At 37.0% G+C, this 14,882-nt stretch overlaps 1 protein-coding gene across 1 annotated transcript in view; it reads left to right on the forward strand.

Moving 5' to 3' along the window:
• Positions 1 to 2,124: 2,124 nt before the first annotated feature.
• Positions 2,125 to 14,882, forward strand: part of LOC143411654 (purine nucleoside phosphorylase LACC1) — a 54,962-nt gene continuing 42,204 nt past the window's right edge. The window contains 11 exon segments of the mRNA XM_077110692.1: positions 2,125 to 2,158; positions 3,265 to 3,452; positions 3,454 to 3,779; positions 3,781 to 3,872; positions 4,502 to 4,630; positions 4,633 to 4,677; positions 5,398 to 5,565; positions 8,491 to 8,511; positions 8,514 to 8,715; positions 9,782 to 9,942; positions 10,971 to 11,090. Of these exon segments, the coding sequence (XP_076966807.1) occupies positions 3,318 to 3,452; positions 3,454 to 3,779; positions 3,781 to 3,872; positions 4,502 to 4,630; positions 4,633 to 4,677; positions 5,398 to 5,565; positions 8,491 to 8,511; positions 8,514 to 8,715; positions 9,782 to 9,941 (1,278 nt within the window). The 5' untranslated portion in view covers positions 2,125 to 2,158; positions 3,265 to 3,317 and the 3' untranslated portion in view covers position 9,942; positions 10,971 to 11,090.

The following is a 14,882-nucleotide window of genomic DNA, read 5'->3' on the forward strand; positions in this document are numbered from 1 at the left end:
ATATTACAGTTGCTTCCCTATATTTTTGTACTAGCTGTGCAGATTGTCTGTACCTTACATTGATGTTGGGTTTCCAGACCCTGCTGGTGTCCCTCAATGGATGCTACTGCATCCTGGATTTGGGACCTGCATAAGTTGGAGTGGGTGGGTCTGGGCCGCTGGGATTGATCTCCAGTGGTAGTCTGCTAGTCGGAAGGGGCAATGTTATGCCAGAGGGTAGGCTCTATCCAGTGTCTGCCCCGTTGGGGGAGGGTTGAACCGGGCCTACTGAGAGCCTGGAACCTGAGCTTGTGTGGGCAGTCTGGGCTGGATCTTGGCTCCAGTGGTAGTCTACAATTCAATATTTAACCAATTTTTTCAATTTATTATTTGGATGGAGGTCTGGATTGCATCTACAACAGGGCTTCTGGTATGTGAACAAAATGCTAAAGAAACTATTCTGCATCTATGATGGGAATTCAAAGAAGGCTATATTTGGGCCTGAAGATTGAATAAGGATCAGTTACTAGCTAAACACGCATACAAAAAGAAGGGTGTCCTAAGTAGAACAAACAGCAAATGTAAAGATGAAGTCATGTGGCCTATCCACAGAACAGCCTTTATTTGAATGGCTTGGGAAGAAGGCAGTTTTTCAATCCTAATTATGCATCTGAACCATCTATAAAGATTAAAAAAAGAAAGAAAAACAAAATATGCCAGGATTAACTCTAGGAGATTTTGATTCAATGTTTATCTGAGGTGGGGTTCCCTGCATTATTATTTTTTTTAAATTTCCTATTTAATTCTGATGTGTAGCCAGGACTGAAAACCACTGGGGTAGGATGAGTAAGAATGAAATGACAGATGAAGTTAGTACCAGAAAGTGAAAGGACTGTAAACACAATTTAACAAACTCTCTTCCCTAACAACTTCACTATTTGGAAATATTTTCTTTTTGTCCTTTACTGCCACTACTGTTGCCTGAAAAAATTTTAATTCTCAACACTGCCTATAAAAGCAGGAATAAATATATTAAACTTACTTTAATAACTAAAAGACCTATATATTGCTTGAGGTAAATAGTGTACCTTCGATTAGGGATACCACTTACCATTCAAAGTTCTTTAAAAAATGTCCAATAAAAATACCAATTGGACAAGAACAGTTGCCAGGGATAATGGAGAATGGCTCCTATTCTGGGCAGGTGCTCCCAGTCTCTGGTCAAGAAAAAGCAGGTGCCCACCTGCAAGAGATTCTCTGTCATTCATGCAAAGCTTCTTCAGCACTTATCACCTGAACAATAATAGGGGGACCTCTTCTTCCATCTTAGCCAGTTCTACAGAGACTCTTATTCTGAGGAGGCTGGATTTTTTTTCCCCCTTTACTATCATATCACATGCCTTCCATACCTTAGCTGCTCAATATTTGTTAAATTATATTCTTGGAGGAAAGGTAAGGGACGCTGAAGTGTACCTTTAACACCATTCTAAGAATCTGTGCCTTCTTCCAATTAGAGGAACCTACTATTTAAAAGGGCAAAAAGGCGGGGAGGGGCATAGCGACCCTTGTGTAGTCAATAAAAGTGAGGGAGCTGTCATGAGGACTGGCTTGTCTCAAGAAAGGCAGAATCACCAAAAGGCAAACAAAACTACACTAACCAATCCTCCCCTAGAGGCCCATGCCTTGAACCTGGAGGGGACAAGTCCTAAGAGGTAACCTGACAGGATCCGGCCTGGGCTCCATAAACCAAGTGTCCCCGCCCCACTGCTGGCTCAGCGGGTCATCGGGAAGCGCCAGCTGCGGGGAGTTCCAGTCCGCTCAGAGGACTCGCCCGCAGCCCGGACTCCTGCCCTCCGCGCGCTAGCGGCCCCACAACCGCCATTCCCGCCGCCCGGCCCTCACAGGACCCGCCGTTCCCTCCTGGCGACCGCTCCACGGCGCCCCCGCTCCCGCCGCCCCCTCTCCGGGTCCGGAGTGCCCGCCTCGGGCCCGCTGACCCGCCTGGCTCCGCCAGAGGGTCCTCCGCGGCTGCGGCTCCTGACTGGGAACTGCTGAGCGGCGGCGGGCGCTCGGCGCGGACCGGTCCCAGGAATCCCCGGCCCCCATCCTCTGCCATCGGGTTTCCACCCGGAGCGGACGCGGAGGTTGCTGGGGCGCCAGGGCGCGGTGAGGGGCAAAGGTGCGTGGGGTCCGCGGCTTCCGGGTTTCGGGCGGACTCGGGGCGCGGGAGGGAGGCTGCGGGTCGTGGCCGAGCTGCCTGCAGACAGGCCGACAGCCGAGGTGAGGCGCGAGAAGGGGAACCGCGCTGCTGCGAGTCTGCCCGCAGGTCCCAAAGCCCTTAGTGGGAGGGAGCGGTCGGTGGAGCAGCCGGGCGGGTGCGGAGCTGCCGCCCTTGCTCTGGAGCCGAGCGCCACACAGTGGACAGGGACTCCGCGGTGACAGTCATGCCGCGTGGGAATCCGTGGTGTCCAGCAAAGACGGGTGGCCACCCTCTCACAGCTGTGGAAATGAAATTCGGCGGGAGCGGAGAGGACGAGGGGCGGCGGGAGAACAGGGTCGGGGCAAAGGGGTCACCCAAAGCGTCACCAGGGAGGGACCCTTAACCCCGCGTGGGCTGAAGGTGAGGAGTTGGGCGCCAACCAGAATAACCAGGTGGGTAGGAAGCGCCTGGGATCCAAGTGGCGGCCGCTTCCGTGATCCTTGCCCAGAAGGCACACACTGAGGGAAGTCCCTTAGCCCTCGGCTTCCATCCCACAAAACTTCGATTTTCAGGTTAAAATCTTAAACTTAAGGCCTCTCTGGGTTTCATATGAGGGGATGTGACCCAATTTAACAATTATGGAGAACCAATGGTAGAGCACGTAGATTGACACCCTGTAATTAAAAAACAGGACTTTCTAAGGCAACAGGTAATTTTCTACTGAAAAAGAATTATTGTTCTGGAAAGATGTACCCACCTGTTCACAAAAAGAATAAAAGATCACTTTGGCATGTTTCTCTCATGATTAATAGTGGTCTGTCTTTTCTGGAAGGGGTATAGGTACTATTTGGTTACTTTTTAAAATATATATATCTATGTAGATGGACACAATGACTGTATTGTTTTATTTTTATGTGGTGTTGTAGATGGAATGCCTCACACTTGCTAGGCAAGCACTCTTCCACTGAGCCACAACCCCAAGCCTATTTTGATTATTTTTTGAGATCAAGACAATTATTTTTTTAAATTTGCCACACATTTCTGTTGTAAGTGTTGTATTCTTGCGCCAATTTTTCTTTTTTCAGGTAATTTCTTTGGCACAGAAGTCTTCTTTGAAAAACTTTGTGTATTATTGAGGATGGCAGAAGCAGTTTTGATTGATCTCTTTGGTTTGAAATTGACCTGTCAGGAAAACTGCCATGAGACATTGTTGAAGACACTGAATGCCATCCACCTTGCTGCCAAGGCCAAGTTCCTTTGCATAATGGGTTGCAAGTAACATGAGGTATGAAAGAGAAGGTGAACATGATAATTGTGAACTGGAAACAAGCAATGGATTATTAGGTCTCTTGAGAGAATTTGAGACTGTTAGTAATTCCAGCATGGCTGCCTCTTTGTATATCATTAAACAAAAAATAAATGAAAAAAATCTGAACAGCATTGAGGTAATTGTACCTGCACACAGGAAAACCTTAATGAAGGCTTTTATTGATCATCTCTTCATTAGGGTTTACAATTTTGAGTTTGAAGATTTATAGGTGACTTTGAGGGATGGCCTTTTGAAACAGTCCACTGAGATAAACACAATCCAGCTCATGAACTAGAGAAATCCAGAGTGAAATAGACTCATATTTGAGAAGTCTGCCAGCACTGAAAGGAGAATTAACTATTATCACATCTCCTTTGGTCCCAGGTATATTCAGCATTCTCTGTTGTTTTTCTGTATATGTGAAAATCCAGTCTTTCTTCAGAAGTTGCTCACCTCTCCCCACCTTTTCTTTTGTTCACTTATTGTTCATTAGCATCATTTGCAATGTGTGTTATGGATGGCCTTGTGGGTCAGGGTGACAAGGGAAGACTCCTTCAAAGCCATACTAAATAAACAAATTTGTTCTAAACAAATTTAGCTTTAAGCAAATTTCCCAGCCCTTCTTTATGATGCAATTTATAACACTAGAAATCTTTGATTTAGAAGTTCTGAAACAGGAACTCATTAAAACTTTCCCAGAAGAAATTGACTATTTTTAAAATAGTCAATCTTCCTTCTTGGTTAGACAGTATTTACTGTGAGCTATATGCTGTTGGTACCAAAAGACAGGTGAGACAGAAGATACCCTTTGAAGAGCAGTAATCCCATATGGAAGGTAAACAGCAGTAGGTAATAAGAACATATGGAGGTACAAAGTGCTGTCAGAATTAGAAGCCAGATAAATAAGAGCTGGTTGAAGTGATCAGGGAGGTCTGCTGGAGAGACTGGCTTTTGTAATGCTTTGTAGTCCTTTGGAGAGCATCTTTTTAATCTTCATTACTTGTCTTCAACAGATATTTTCATACATGGATTTACTACAAGAACAGGTGGGATATCTTATATACCAACTCTTAGCTCCTTCAATCTCTTCAGTAGTTTCAAACGAAGAGATCCCAAGGTAGTTGTTCAAGAAAATCTACATAGGTGGCAAATACTGCAGGTTTTAATGTGGAAAATTTTTATCAAATAAAGATAAAATTTTGTTTCATATTTTGAACCTATTTTTAGATCATACCAGTAACTACATGGAATTTAATTAAGGTATTTCTCTTTGCCTCTGGTATTTTATCTAAAATTTTAGTAGTAGTTTCCTTAGATTTATATATCATAGCCTAAAGATCAATTTTATGAAATGTATAAATCTCATATTTACATAAATCTCATATTTGGATTTTTTTTTATCTAGAGCTCTTCAATTCTAAAAGTATGGTTAATACTTCATATAGTAACACTGTCCTTTTTGATGTAGAAGAAAGATTCCTGAATGGTAAGAAAGAAAAGCCATTATTTTCTAAACACTAGCGTCATAATTAAGGTATAATATCTTGTTCCTTACAAAATTCTAGCTTTATTTGCGTCTAGGAAAAATAAATGCAATATTAATTTGATAATTAATTTTAATTTCTTATTAAAATGTTAAATTTCTACTTTTTGGAAGACTAGTACCCATTTCAAGTATGAGGTATTCATCATGAGCTTTATTGAACTCTTAAGTGTTAAGACCTAGATTCCTCTGAATAAAAAATGCAGAGATATTGCATGTAGTGTTTTGTATTGAAATGATAGACCTATTGAATTCTAGTAATTTAAGCAGGTTACATAATTTTGCACTGAAATAAGTACTTTCAGAAAAGCTTATGTTATGAGAAACCCCATTTTCAAAATCTTTTTATCATGTATCTTTGATATTAGACTGATCATGCCAATGAAGTGTGAATTATGGGAAGGGAGGAGCCTGGATCTTTTAATGGAATAACCTTGAACCAGAGAGGAGTCACAATAGCAGCTCTTGGTGCTGATTGCATACCTGTAGTTTTCGCAGATCCTGTCAAAAAAGCATGTGGGGTTTCTCACTCTGGTAAATATACTTAAGCATTGAGGATTTTCCTAAATTTTTAGTAGAGAAAGAAAATGAATTTTTCTAGTGGGCATGACAGTTAATTATACTACTTTGTGATCAATGTAATGATAAGGTGGGGCCTGCATACTCTTATTATAGGAGCAGATAAAGGGAATATATAAGTCAAATGATATGAATTAGAGTAGAATTCCCAAAGGAGATGGTCCCTAGGTAGATTCCTGAGGAGTCTTTAGGGTTTGGTCCAGTGTCAGTGTTTGTAAGCAAGGATATTATTAACATTAGGGGGTAAGATAATTCTACTGTGACCTTGAAAGTATCTTTGGCCCTTGCAATTCTTAATGCCAGTAGCACCCCCAGTCATTGCAATAATCAAACAGCAACCCTCCATGCTTGTCTAAGTACTGCCTAGGGACATGGTGTTGCCTCTGTTTGGGAACCCTTGGTATTCAGGCACCAGGGAGTAGGAATGTCAGGCATGGTGTACAAAGGAATTCACACAGATGCAGCAGCCCATGTAAAAGTAGGGAGTTTAAAAAAGGAAGACATGTTTGCAAACTGCATTTAGTTTTAATGACTACATGTGTTTAACTATAACTGTTGCCAAAGAGCACAGATGTAATTTAAGATGCTATACTAAGGTTATAGATTTTTTTTTTGTGCGTGAAGGTATTTGAAAATAATATTTAGGTTATCCTGTGGTTATGATTCTATGTAAAATGAGAACTGATGTTTTGAATTCCTTATTACTTGTAAATCTGTGACTACATTGATATTAGTCTATAGAGAAGAAAGTGACATTTTTCTTCTGACCTAGCTAAATTAATGGAATTGGTTGAGAAGTCAGGTTTATCATATGACATTGTCAAAAGTTGTTTAAGTTTTGAATCTCAGTTCTTGGTTTTAAAAAGGAAATATTAACTAATAATATTTTGAAATGTTTAGTTTTAAGATCTCTAAGACAAAGCAGTCAAAATGAAGTTATAAAAGTGCACTTTCACGTTATACTTAAATTAACCTTGAAATAGCATACAGTTGGATGCGTTACTTATTATTTTATCAGCTCTCAGAAAGTATAAAATTCTTCTATATGATTAATTTAATAAAAATTCCTCAGTCAGATGAATATATTTGCCTATGCATGTCCTTCAGGAAAGAAACAAATAGGGGATGAATACATTATAGGTGTGTGAATAATTAATCAAGGCAGAGAGATGCTCTTGTCCACATAAAAGTCTTGACAATATCTCTTTTTAGCTCAGAATGCTTTTTTCTAGTTACTTTCTTTTGAAATAACTGCTTTTAATTTCAGAGGTAGCTCAAAATCATCATGTTAAAAATGCAATATGTTTTTCCTACATTTCCTTCTTTACCACATTGTTTTTTCTATTTTGGCTACTAATATCCCATCCACTTACTTACCTAGAATCTGATATTTCATTCTGTTCTTCCCATAACCACATATCCAGTGAGTTCCCAGCAGAAGTTTAATTTATCATCTAAATATTTGTGGCTTTCATCATCTTCTTCCTTTATCTGGAAATATTAGTCTCTTCTCCTGAGTGCTTAGTTTTAGAAGCATATACATATGGAGTGCTGAAGGAGGGAGTAAGGGGGCTCCTCACTGTCCAGCTTCATCAGCTGAATCTAACTCCCAATATAGGGAACAAAGGAAAAAAGCAACAGTGTTTGGTTTTTGTCTTCCAGAAGTAGATGAAAGCAGGAGCGAAGGAAATGGTTTAATCTTAGAATTCCACAGGATCCAATAAAGAGGAAGGGAAGTTTGTAAAAGGGAAAGTTAATGGAAGTAGACTTGTTTTGTGTGTAGAAAGTGAGGTAGAAATGAAAACTACAAAATACTGCTGAAAGAAATGAAAGAAGAAACAAACAAATGGTAAGAAAATCCCATATTCATGGATTGAAGGAGTTAATATTGATGTCAATATTACCTAAAGTGGTCTACAGATTTATGCAATCCCTGTAAAATCCCAAAGGTATTTTTTTAAATAAATAAATCCATCCCAAAATTTCACTGGAATCTCAAAGGGATTCTGACAGTTATAACAATCCCAGGGGGTTGGTGGGGGGAGGAACAATGTTGAGTGACTCACAGCTCCAAAAACACTATGGTAATTCCTCAAAATTTCAAAATAAAATTGCCATATGATTTATCAACTATATATCTGAATGTACATTTTAAAAAATTGAAAGCAGAATCTTAAGACATATCCCGCCCCATGTTCATAGCAGCATTATTCATAATGCCTAAGAGGTGGAAGCAAACTAAATATCCAGTGATAGGTGAATAAATGAACAAATTGTGGTATACCATAATGGAATATTATTTAGCCTTAAAAAGGTAGGAAATTCTGACACAATACATCATGGGTGAGCCTTGACACGGTTATGCTAAATAAAATAAACCACTCCCCAAAAGATAAAAACTATGTGATTTCAGTTATAGGAATATCTAGAGTAATAAAATTTGTAGAAACAAAGAAGAATTGTGATGCCACAGACTGAGGGAAGGGAGAAATTAGTTATTAAATGGATGTAGAGATTCAGATTTGCAGAATGAAAAAATTCTGCATGAGATTGGTAAATATACTTAATACTACTGAATTGTACACTTAAAATGGTAAATTTTATATGTTTCTTACCACAATTAATAATTTGTAAAGAGAGAAGACTAAGATGGTATAAATGAAGCTTATAGAACAGTTTTTAAAGGAAGAGGACAGTGACTTCTATTAAATAACTATTCTGTGTCAAGTATTTTGTAAAAGTACATCACACTTTGGAAAAAGTACCATGTGTAATAATTATGTGAATCAGAAGCTGAATCTATTCATTTTTAACAGACACAAATTGAGTTGAAATTTTATGTTTTAATCTTCCTTATCTCTTTTTCTTCCTATTTTCCAGGCCTGAGAGGTACTTTATTAGGTTTGCTATGGCTACAGTGAATGCTATGATAACAGAATATGGCTGTAGTTTAGAAGACATTATTGTTGTACTGGGACCTTCAGTAGGACCTTGCTGTTTTACTCTTCCCAGGGAATCAGCAAATGCATTTCATAATCTTCATCCTGAATGCCTGTGACTTTTTAACTCACCCAGACCCCATATTGACATCCCTAAAGCCACCAGGTATGTTTGATTTTCACTGTGGAACTTCAAGTTTGATTATTGTTCATTGCTTCTGAAATGAAAATTATTTTAGAGACCAGTTGCTAACTCCAAGAAGAAGGTGGCAGATATACCCTGCAATATACACTACACAAAAACTCATTTTAAATATAAAATCTATTCTCAACATGTGCAAATGACATAAAATTTCTTGCCTGGTATCTCTCATTGATTTGAAAGTGAAGGAAGAAGCAGTTGGCCTTGAAAAAGATTCAGTTTCTACTTAACTAGCATTTACTTGACATTACAGTCATTCCTTGGGTAAACTCTCTAGAATATAAAAACATTTGGAAAGCTAATATTTTAAAATTGTTCATATTTTCTAATTAATTGGAAGGATATATGTCTTCAAAAAATATTAGGTAACATAAATATAAAGTCACTTTTCTTTTTTGTGGTCTCATGCATCTTGAATTTAAAAAATTTTGCTTTTAATATCTATTGAAAACTATTTGTTATTTCTACAAAGGAAAATTGATAGCTGATTTGAATTGTGTTCCTATTCTAGTCAGTAAAAACCTTACTCATTTAATGCCTAAGTATAAAGAATTGGAATTGATTCTTGATTTGACTTGTCAAATAATATCACTAATTTTCATTCATATTTCAAGTGTTTTAGAGAAGCAAGTTTTCAGTGAAAAATATGACTAATTAAGAGGAAAGAAGACCAGACCGTTAGATGACTAAAAAGCACACTCTGTCTAAGCCAAATGAATCTTGGTTAAAAATACTCTTGTAGTTTGAAAAATTTCTTCTTAAATAAGCCCTTGATTTTGATTATAAAATTCTGTAACTAGATTATGTCTACAGGACAGTATGGAAGTTCATACAGTTCATTCATAAACCTAGGTGATAAAAATCTACCATTTCTTAGCTATTCCTTGTTGTGAACATAAGTAACAATTTGCATTATTCCTACCAGATTTTTTATAGAACTCTTTTACATCGTTGTACATACTGTTTTCATATGTCTTTGGCATTTGGTAAAATAAATGCTTGCTCTCTTTTGAAAAATCTTTATCTTAAGGATTCTTCTAGAACAAGGAGGAATTCTTCCACAGAATATTCACGACCTGAACCAGAATCTCAACCTTTGTACATCTTGCCATCCTGACAAATTTTTCTCCCATGTCCGAGATGGCCTTAATTTTGGCACACAGATTGGCTTCATATCAATTAGAGAATGAGGTACTTACTGGGTTCTCCCTTCCCTCTCCAGTCTCTCTTGCCTCTTTCTCTGACCCCCTCTCTTTTTCCTTCTTTCTTTTCCTCTCTTCTTCTTCCTCTGTCAACCTTTTTCTCCCCTTATTTAAAAAAATAATTAAGTATACATAATTTTGCCCTTTTATTCCTATAAAAAGAATTGGTTTTTCTTTTATTGAGACCATAGGTAGTAGAAAAGTTCATTTTCAGTAACATATTCTATTATAAAAATAAGCCATTCCTTTTCCTAGTTAGTGAATAATCAGGCAGGTTTATATTAAAAGAACTAAAATAAATTGATATAGTTTTTAAGAAATCCTGTAAGTTCTTTGTGTTTACTATATACTTGATATCTGTACATTTCTATCATCATCTTTATGCCTTTTTTAAAAAAATTGTTGAAATGACATCTTTGCATAAAGATCTAAATTCTAGAATTAAAAAAAATACACAGTATACAAATTAGATTAGTTTTCAGCTAGATTTCCAACTGCTATCTATAGTAGAGTTGATCAGATTTTTCTTTAGAGGGCCAGATAATAAATACTTTGTGTTTTGTGTGATATTCATTCTCTGTCTCAATTACTCACCTTTGCCAATATGGAGCAGAATCATACTCTAACAGAACAGAAGTGAGTGTGTTTGTGTGCCAATTAAACTTTTTTAAAAAAACAAAAAACAGGTGAGGAGCCACATTTTGCCCACAGGATATAGTTTGCGGACACCTCACACATATTAATAGAGCAAGGTTGAAGGAAATTTTATTATAATAGGATTTATTCGATTTTTTTAAGGGTTACACAAAAATATTTCATGATATTGATTTAACACTGCCCCTTCAGCATATATGCAATTTCTCTAAGGTTACTTTTCATTGAAGTAATATTATGTTTAGACTTTACAACATATTTAGCTTTTTAATATGCAAAAAGTTCGTAGGCATTATGACTCTTACCTTGGTATTCTAACAGTGCTAGTAAAGGTCTTATATTTTGTTTCTGCGTATTTTGCAGACATTTGACTGGATTTTTGAATAACTTCCCTGTGTCGTTCCAAACTGACTGCAAGAGAGAAATTTAGCTGGTTGATTTATGTAAAACCAAGAAGATTACAATGGATAATTCATCTTTAGGGTACATTTTTCCTATTATTATCAAAGCCAAATGATTTTCATTTAACTCTAATGCTAACTGCAGTGACTGGGGAAGCTGAGACAGGAGGAGCACAAGTTAAAAGTCAGCCTCAGCAATTATGTGAGGCCTTTAGCAACTCAGTGAGACCCTGTCTCAAAATGAAAAATAAAAAAGCCTGGGGATATAGTTCAGTGGTAAAGCACCTCAGGTTCAATCCTCAGTACAAGAAAGAAAGACATTATAATGATAACTGACAAAGTAATCAATATGATGTTTTACAGATGAGAATGATTCTTTGGTGTAGCCTATTGAAATGAGGAATAGGTCTGCTCAGTTTAGTATTTAGTGGATACTCTCTTTGTCAGATATTGTGCTACCAAAGTGCATCAAAATGAGTAAGAGTTTTCCCTTTGGTCCTACTGCAGGAGAGGAGATGAACACTTTCTGTAACTAAAATGTACTTTTAATAACAGAAGGAAGGGTATGAGAGAAGCCAAGACACAGACAGTATTACAGAGAAAATGACATATGAATAGACCCAAAATGAAGAACAACCCTAATAGAAACAGGGAACACCATAATCCAGGGCATTTAGTTTATAACATGTTCTAGAGAGAGAACAGTTTGGACTGAGTTAGGAGTGGAAAACAGGTTTGAAATAGATTAGCAGGGTCCCAAATGCCATGTCGAAGAGTTTGGACTTTATTTTCCAGATAGGATGTGAGCATCAAAAGTAGAGGAGTGTTTTAATTACCTTGTCATCCATTCACAGGACGGATTCAAATTTTGAGAGACTCAAACCAGAGAGATTAGGTAAGAGGCAGTGAAGATATTTCAAAAAAAGAAACAACTAAGCCCCAATGAAGACGGTAGAAGTTAAAATGGGAGTAGATGCATTAGAGAGACACTTCACAGATGGAATCAATAGATTATGTGAGTAGATCATGGAAATGAGAAGGGAGGAAGAGTGGAGAACTGATGACTCTACAATTTTTGTTCCGCTAACTACCGTGAGTAGTAACTACCATGAGTGGTAACAAAGGAAGGGAGGAGGTTTTGGAGAAGGGAGAAAGGTAGTGAGTTTCACTTCAAACAGAATGAAGACCATGCAGATGGAAATATTTTGAAGGTAACTTGAGACAAACACATGGATTTAGAGTTGGCTATGCCAAGATGATGCCTGAATCTGTTGGAGCAAGTTGATCATCTAAGAAAAAAATAGGGTGAGCAAAAAAGAGGTGCAAGGATGGAACCTCATATAACACCTGCATTTGAAGAACAAGAAGCTGAGCCAGTTACAAAAAATAATTATAGAAAATAGGGTTTTGCTGTTTTGAAGGAGCCAACATAGTTATGAGAGGTGCTCAAAAAGAAATCTTCGGGTGTAAAATAAAGCAAAAGCTGAGAAGAAAAATTAATGGCTTGGCTATATTGAAGCTGTTCTGCAGGCAGTGGTGGCCAGGTCAGATGTTGGTGCATTGAGGAAGAGGAGGCATAGGTGTCCATTCTTTGACAGTATTTGCTTGAGAAGAGAAAAAGCTAGGAGCTACTATCTTGAAGAAATATATATATACATACATACATACATACACACACATTTTTGGTTGAGTTTAAATTTTGGGTTGAGCTAAAGAGAAATGTTAAGCTTCATTTAATTTGGGGAAATATTTTAAATGTAAATTGTCATGTTGCCTCTTAAAAGATTTTGCAAATTTCATGCATGTATTTCTTACATGTATATAATGTATTATAATAACAGCAGATATCTTTTTTTTTTGTTTTGTTTTTTTGGTATTGGGGATTGAACTCAGGGGCTTAGTGCCTTGCTTTTGCTGTGTCTGGCTTTGAACTCAAGATTCTCCTGCCTCAACCTCCTAAACCACTGGGATTAAAGGCATGCACCACCACACCTAGCTCAGATAGCATTTTTTAATACATACAAAGGACTTTCCTATTTATTACCTCATTTTGCCTTTATAGATACTATGAAATACATAGGTGTTTGCCCTTTTTTTTTCAGATGGGAAACTACACTCAGCTGGAGTTCAAAATCATGTAATTTATTTGTTAAATTTTGAGACAGGGTCTCACTAGGTTGCTTAGGGCCTCACTAAGTAGCTGAGGCTGTCCTTGAGGCTGTCCTTTGGACCCTCTTCCTCAGCCTCCTGAGCCACTGGAATTACAGGGGTGTGTGCTTCCCCTAAGATAAGTTTTGAACACATATTTTTGTGTCTCCAGATCTCCATTCAGATTTTATAGTTAATTAAAGATATCTAAATTTTATATTCAACTTTCTGTTAATATCATTTATTCATACATTCAGTCAAAATTTTTTGAGGTACTACTAGGATAGGTTAAAAACATATAGTTGCAACCCCCAAGATGTTTCATATAGTGAAAACTGGTGGTCAGTAGACCAGTAGTTTCAATACTGTGTTTGAAGGTTGCCACAACTGGATACCTTGTTTTATTTAATTTTTCTGTGCATTCGATAGCCCAGTGTGAAGTTCAAAAAAGTACCTTATTTCTTACCAATTCAGGGAAGTCATTGAACACAAAGCACGGGATAGAAATTTCAAACTCATGTAAAATATTCTTTTGTTTAATAGTAACAATGTAGATCAAGGAAAAATTTTACTGTTTGAGAAAGGTTGATAATTTTCCAATTCTTCCCTGTGTGTTATTTTATTTGACATTTATAATTTCAGAGTATTAGGCAGTATGAGCCACATTTCATTATGTATGACAACATTCAAAACACAAAATTATTTTTATTATCTGTTATTTTGGATTATCTGTGCCAAATTGTGTTCTTATTTTTACTGAGTGAGAGGAATTGATTGAGCAACTCAGAGAACTACTAGGTTATTAAATAATCATATCTAAAGACCCTGTAAATCTCAAGCATAGATGTATAGGTTTCTGGGACTTTTAGGGTAGCAAAACAATGGTTATTTCTAGTAAATTTTGTTTTTAATTTAAGCACTGCTACTAACTGCACATAGGTGATTTTGGTTGCCATCTTATTAGTAAGAAGAATTAAATTGGTAAATAGAATGAATTCATGGCATGACTTTTATGGAAGTACTAATCATCAGACTGAATTTTAATAGGTCACGACCTTGTCTTCTTTATCTAATTGTAATTTCAAATTGTGTTGAATTGCATAATGGCTGTACTTTAGTGCTTTATAAAGCAAAGAGAGGGCTTGAGCACTAGGTGGCGAATTTCTATGAGCATCTCTGCTGTTTCTTTGCATGAAATTGAACAAATCTTATTTAACCTTTAATTTTCTTGTGGGAAAAAAAAGGAAGAGGATAGTATTTAAAATGACTGAGTATATTGTTCTTACTTTAAGCACAACATATTTTACTTGAAGCTGATAAAAGCATTTAGGTACCTTTAATCTTCTGCACAACTTTTAGTAACAACTTTTATGTGAGTTGATATTTTGGGGGAATTCAGAAGCTTATACTGTGTTACAAAACAAAAACAGAAACTAATGATGAATTAAAAATCTGGACTATAAGATTTACATTATTTTAATCTCAGAGTGGATTTCAAATGTTTTCACTTTATCCTAAATTTATATGTAAAAGTTTTTTTTTTTTTTTTTTTAGTTGTAGATGGACGCAAACCCCTATTTTGTTTATTTGCTTTCATGTGGTGCTGAGGTTCCTACCCAGCACCCAACCCCAGCCCCCTAAATTTATATTTATAATGTATCCATCTTAATTTTTGTGAACTCTTAGAGAATAATACCAATCTATGGAATCCCAGAACTTTTAATGA

The sequence above is a fragment of the Callospermophilus lateralis genome, chromosome 12 (genome assembly GCF_048772815.1).
Source record: "Callospermophilus lateralis isolate mCalLat2 chromosome 12, mCalLat2.hap1, whole genome shotgun sequence".
NCBI lineage: Eukaryota > Metazoa > Chordata > Mammalia > Rodentia > Sciuridae > Callospermophilus > Callospermophilus lateralis.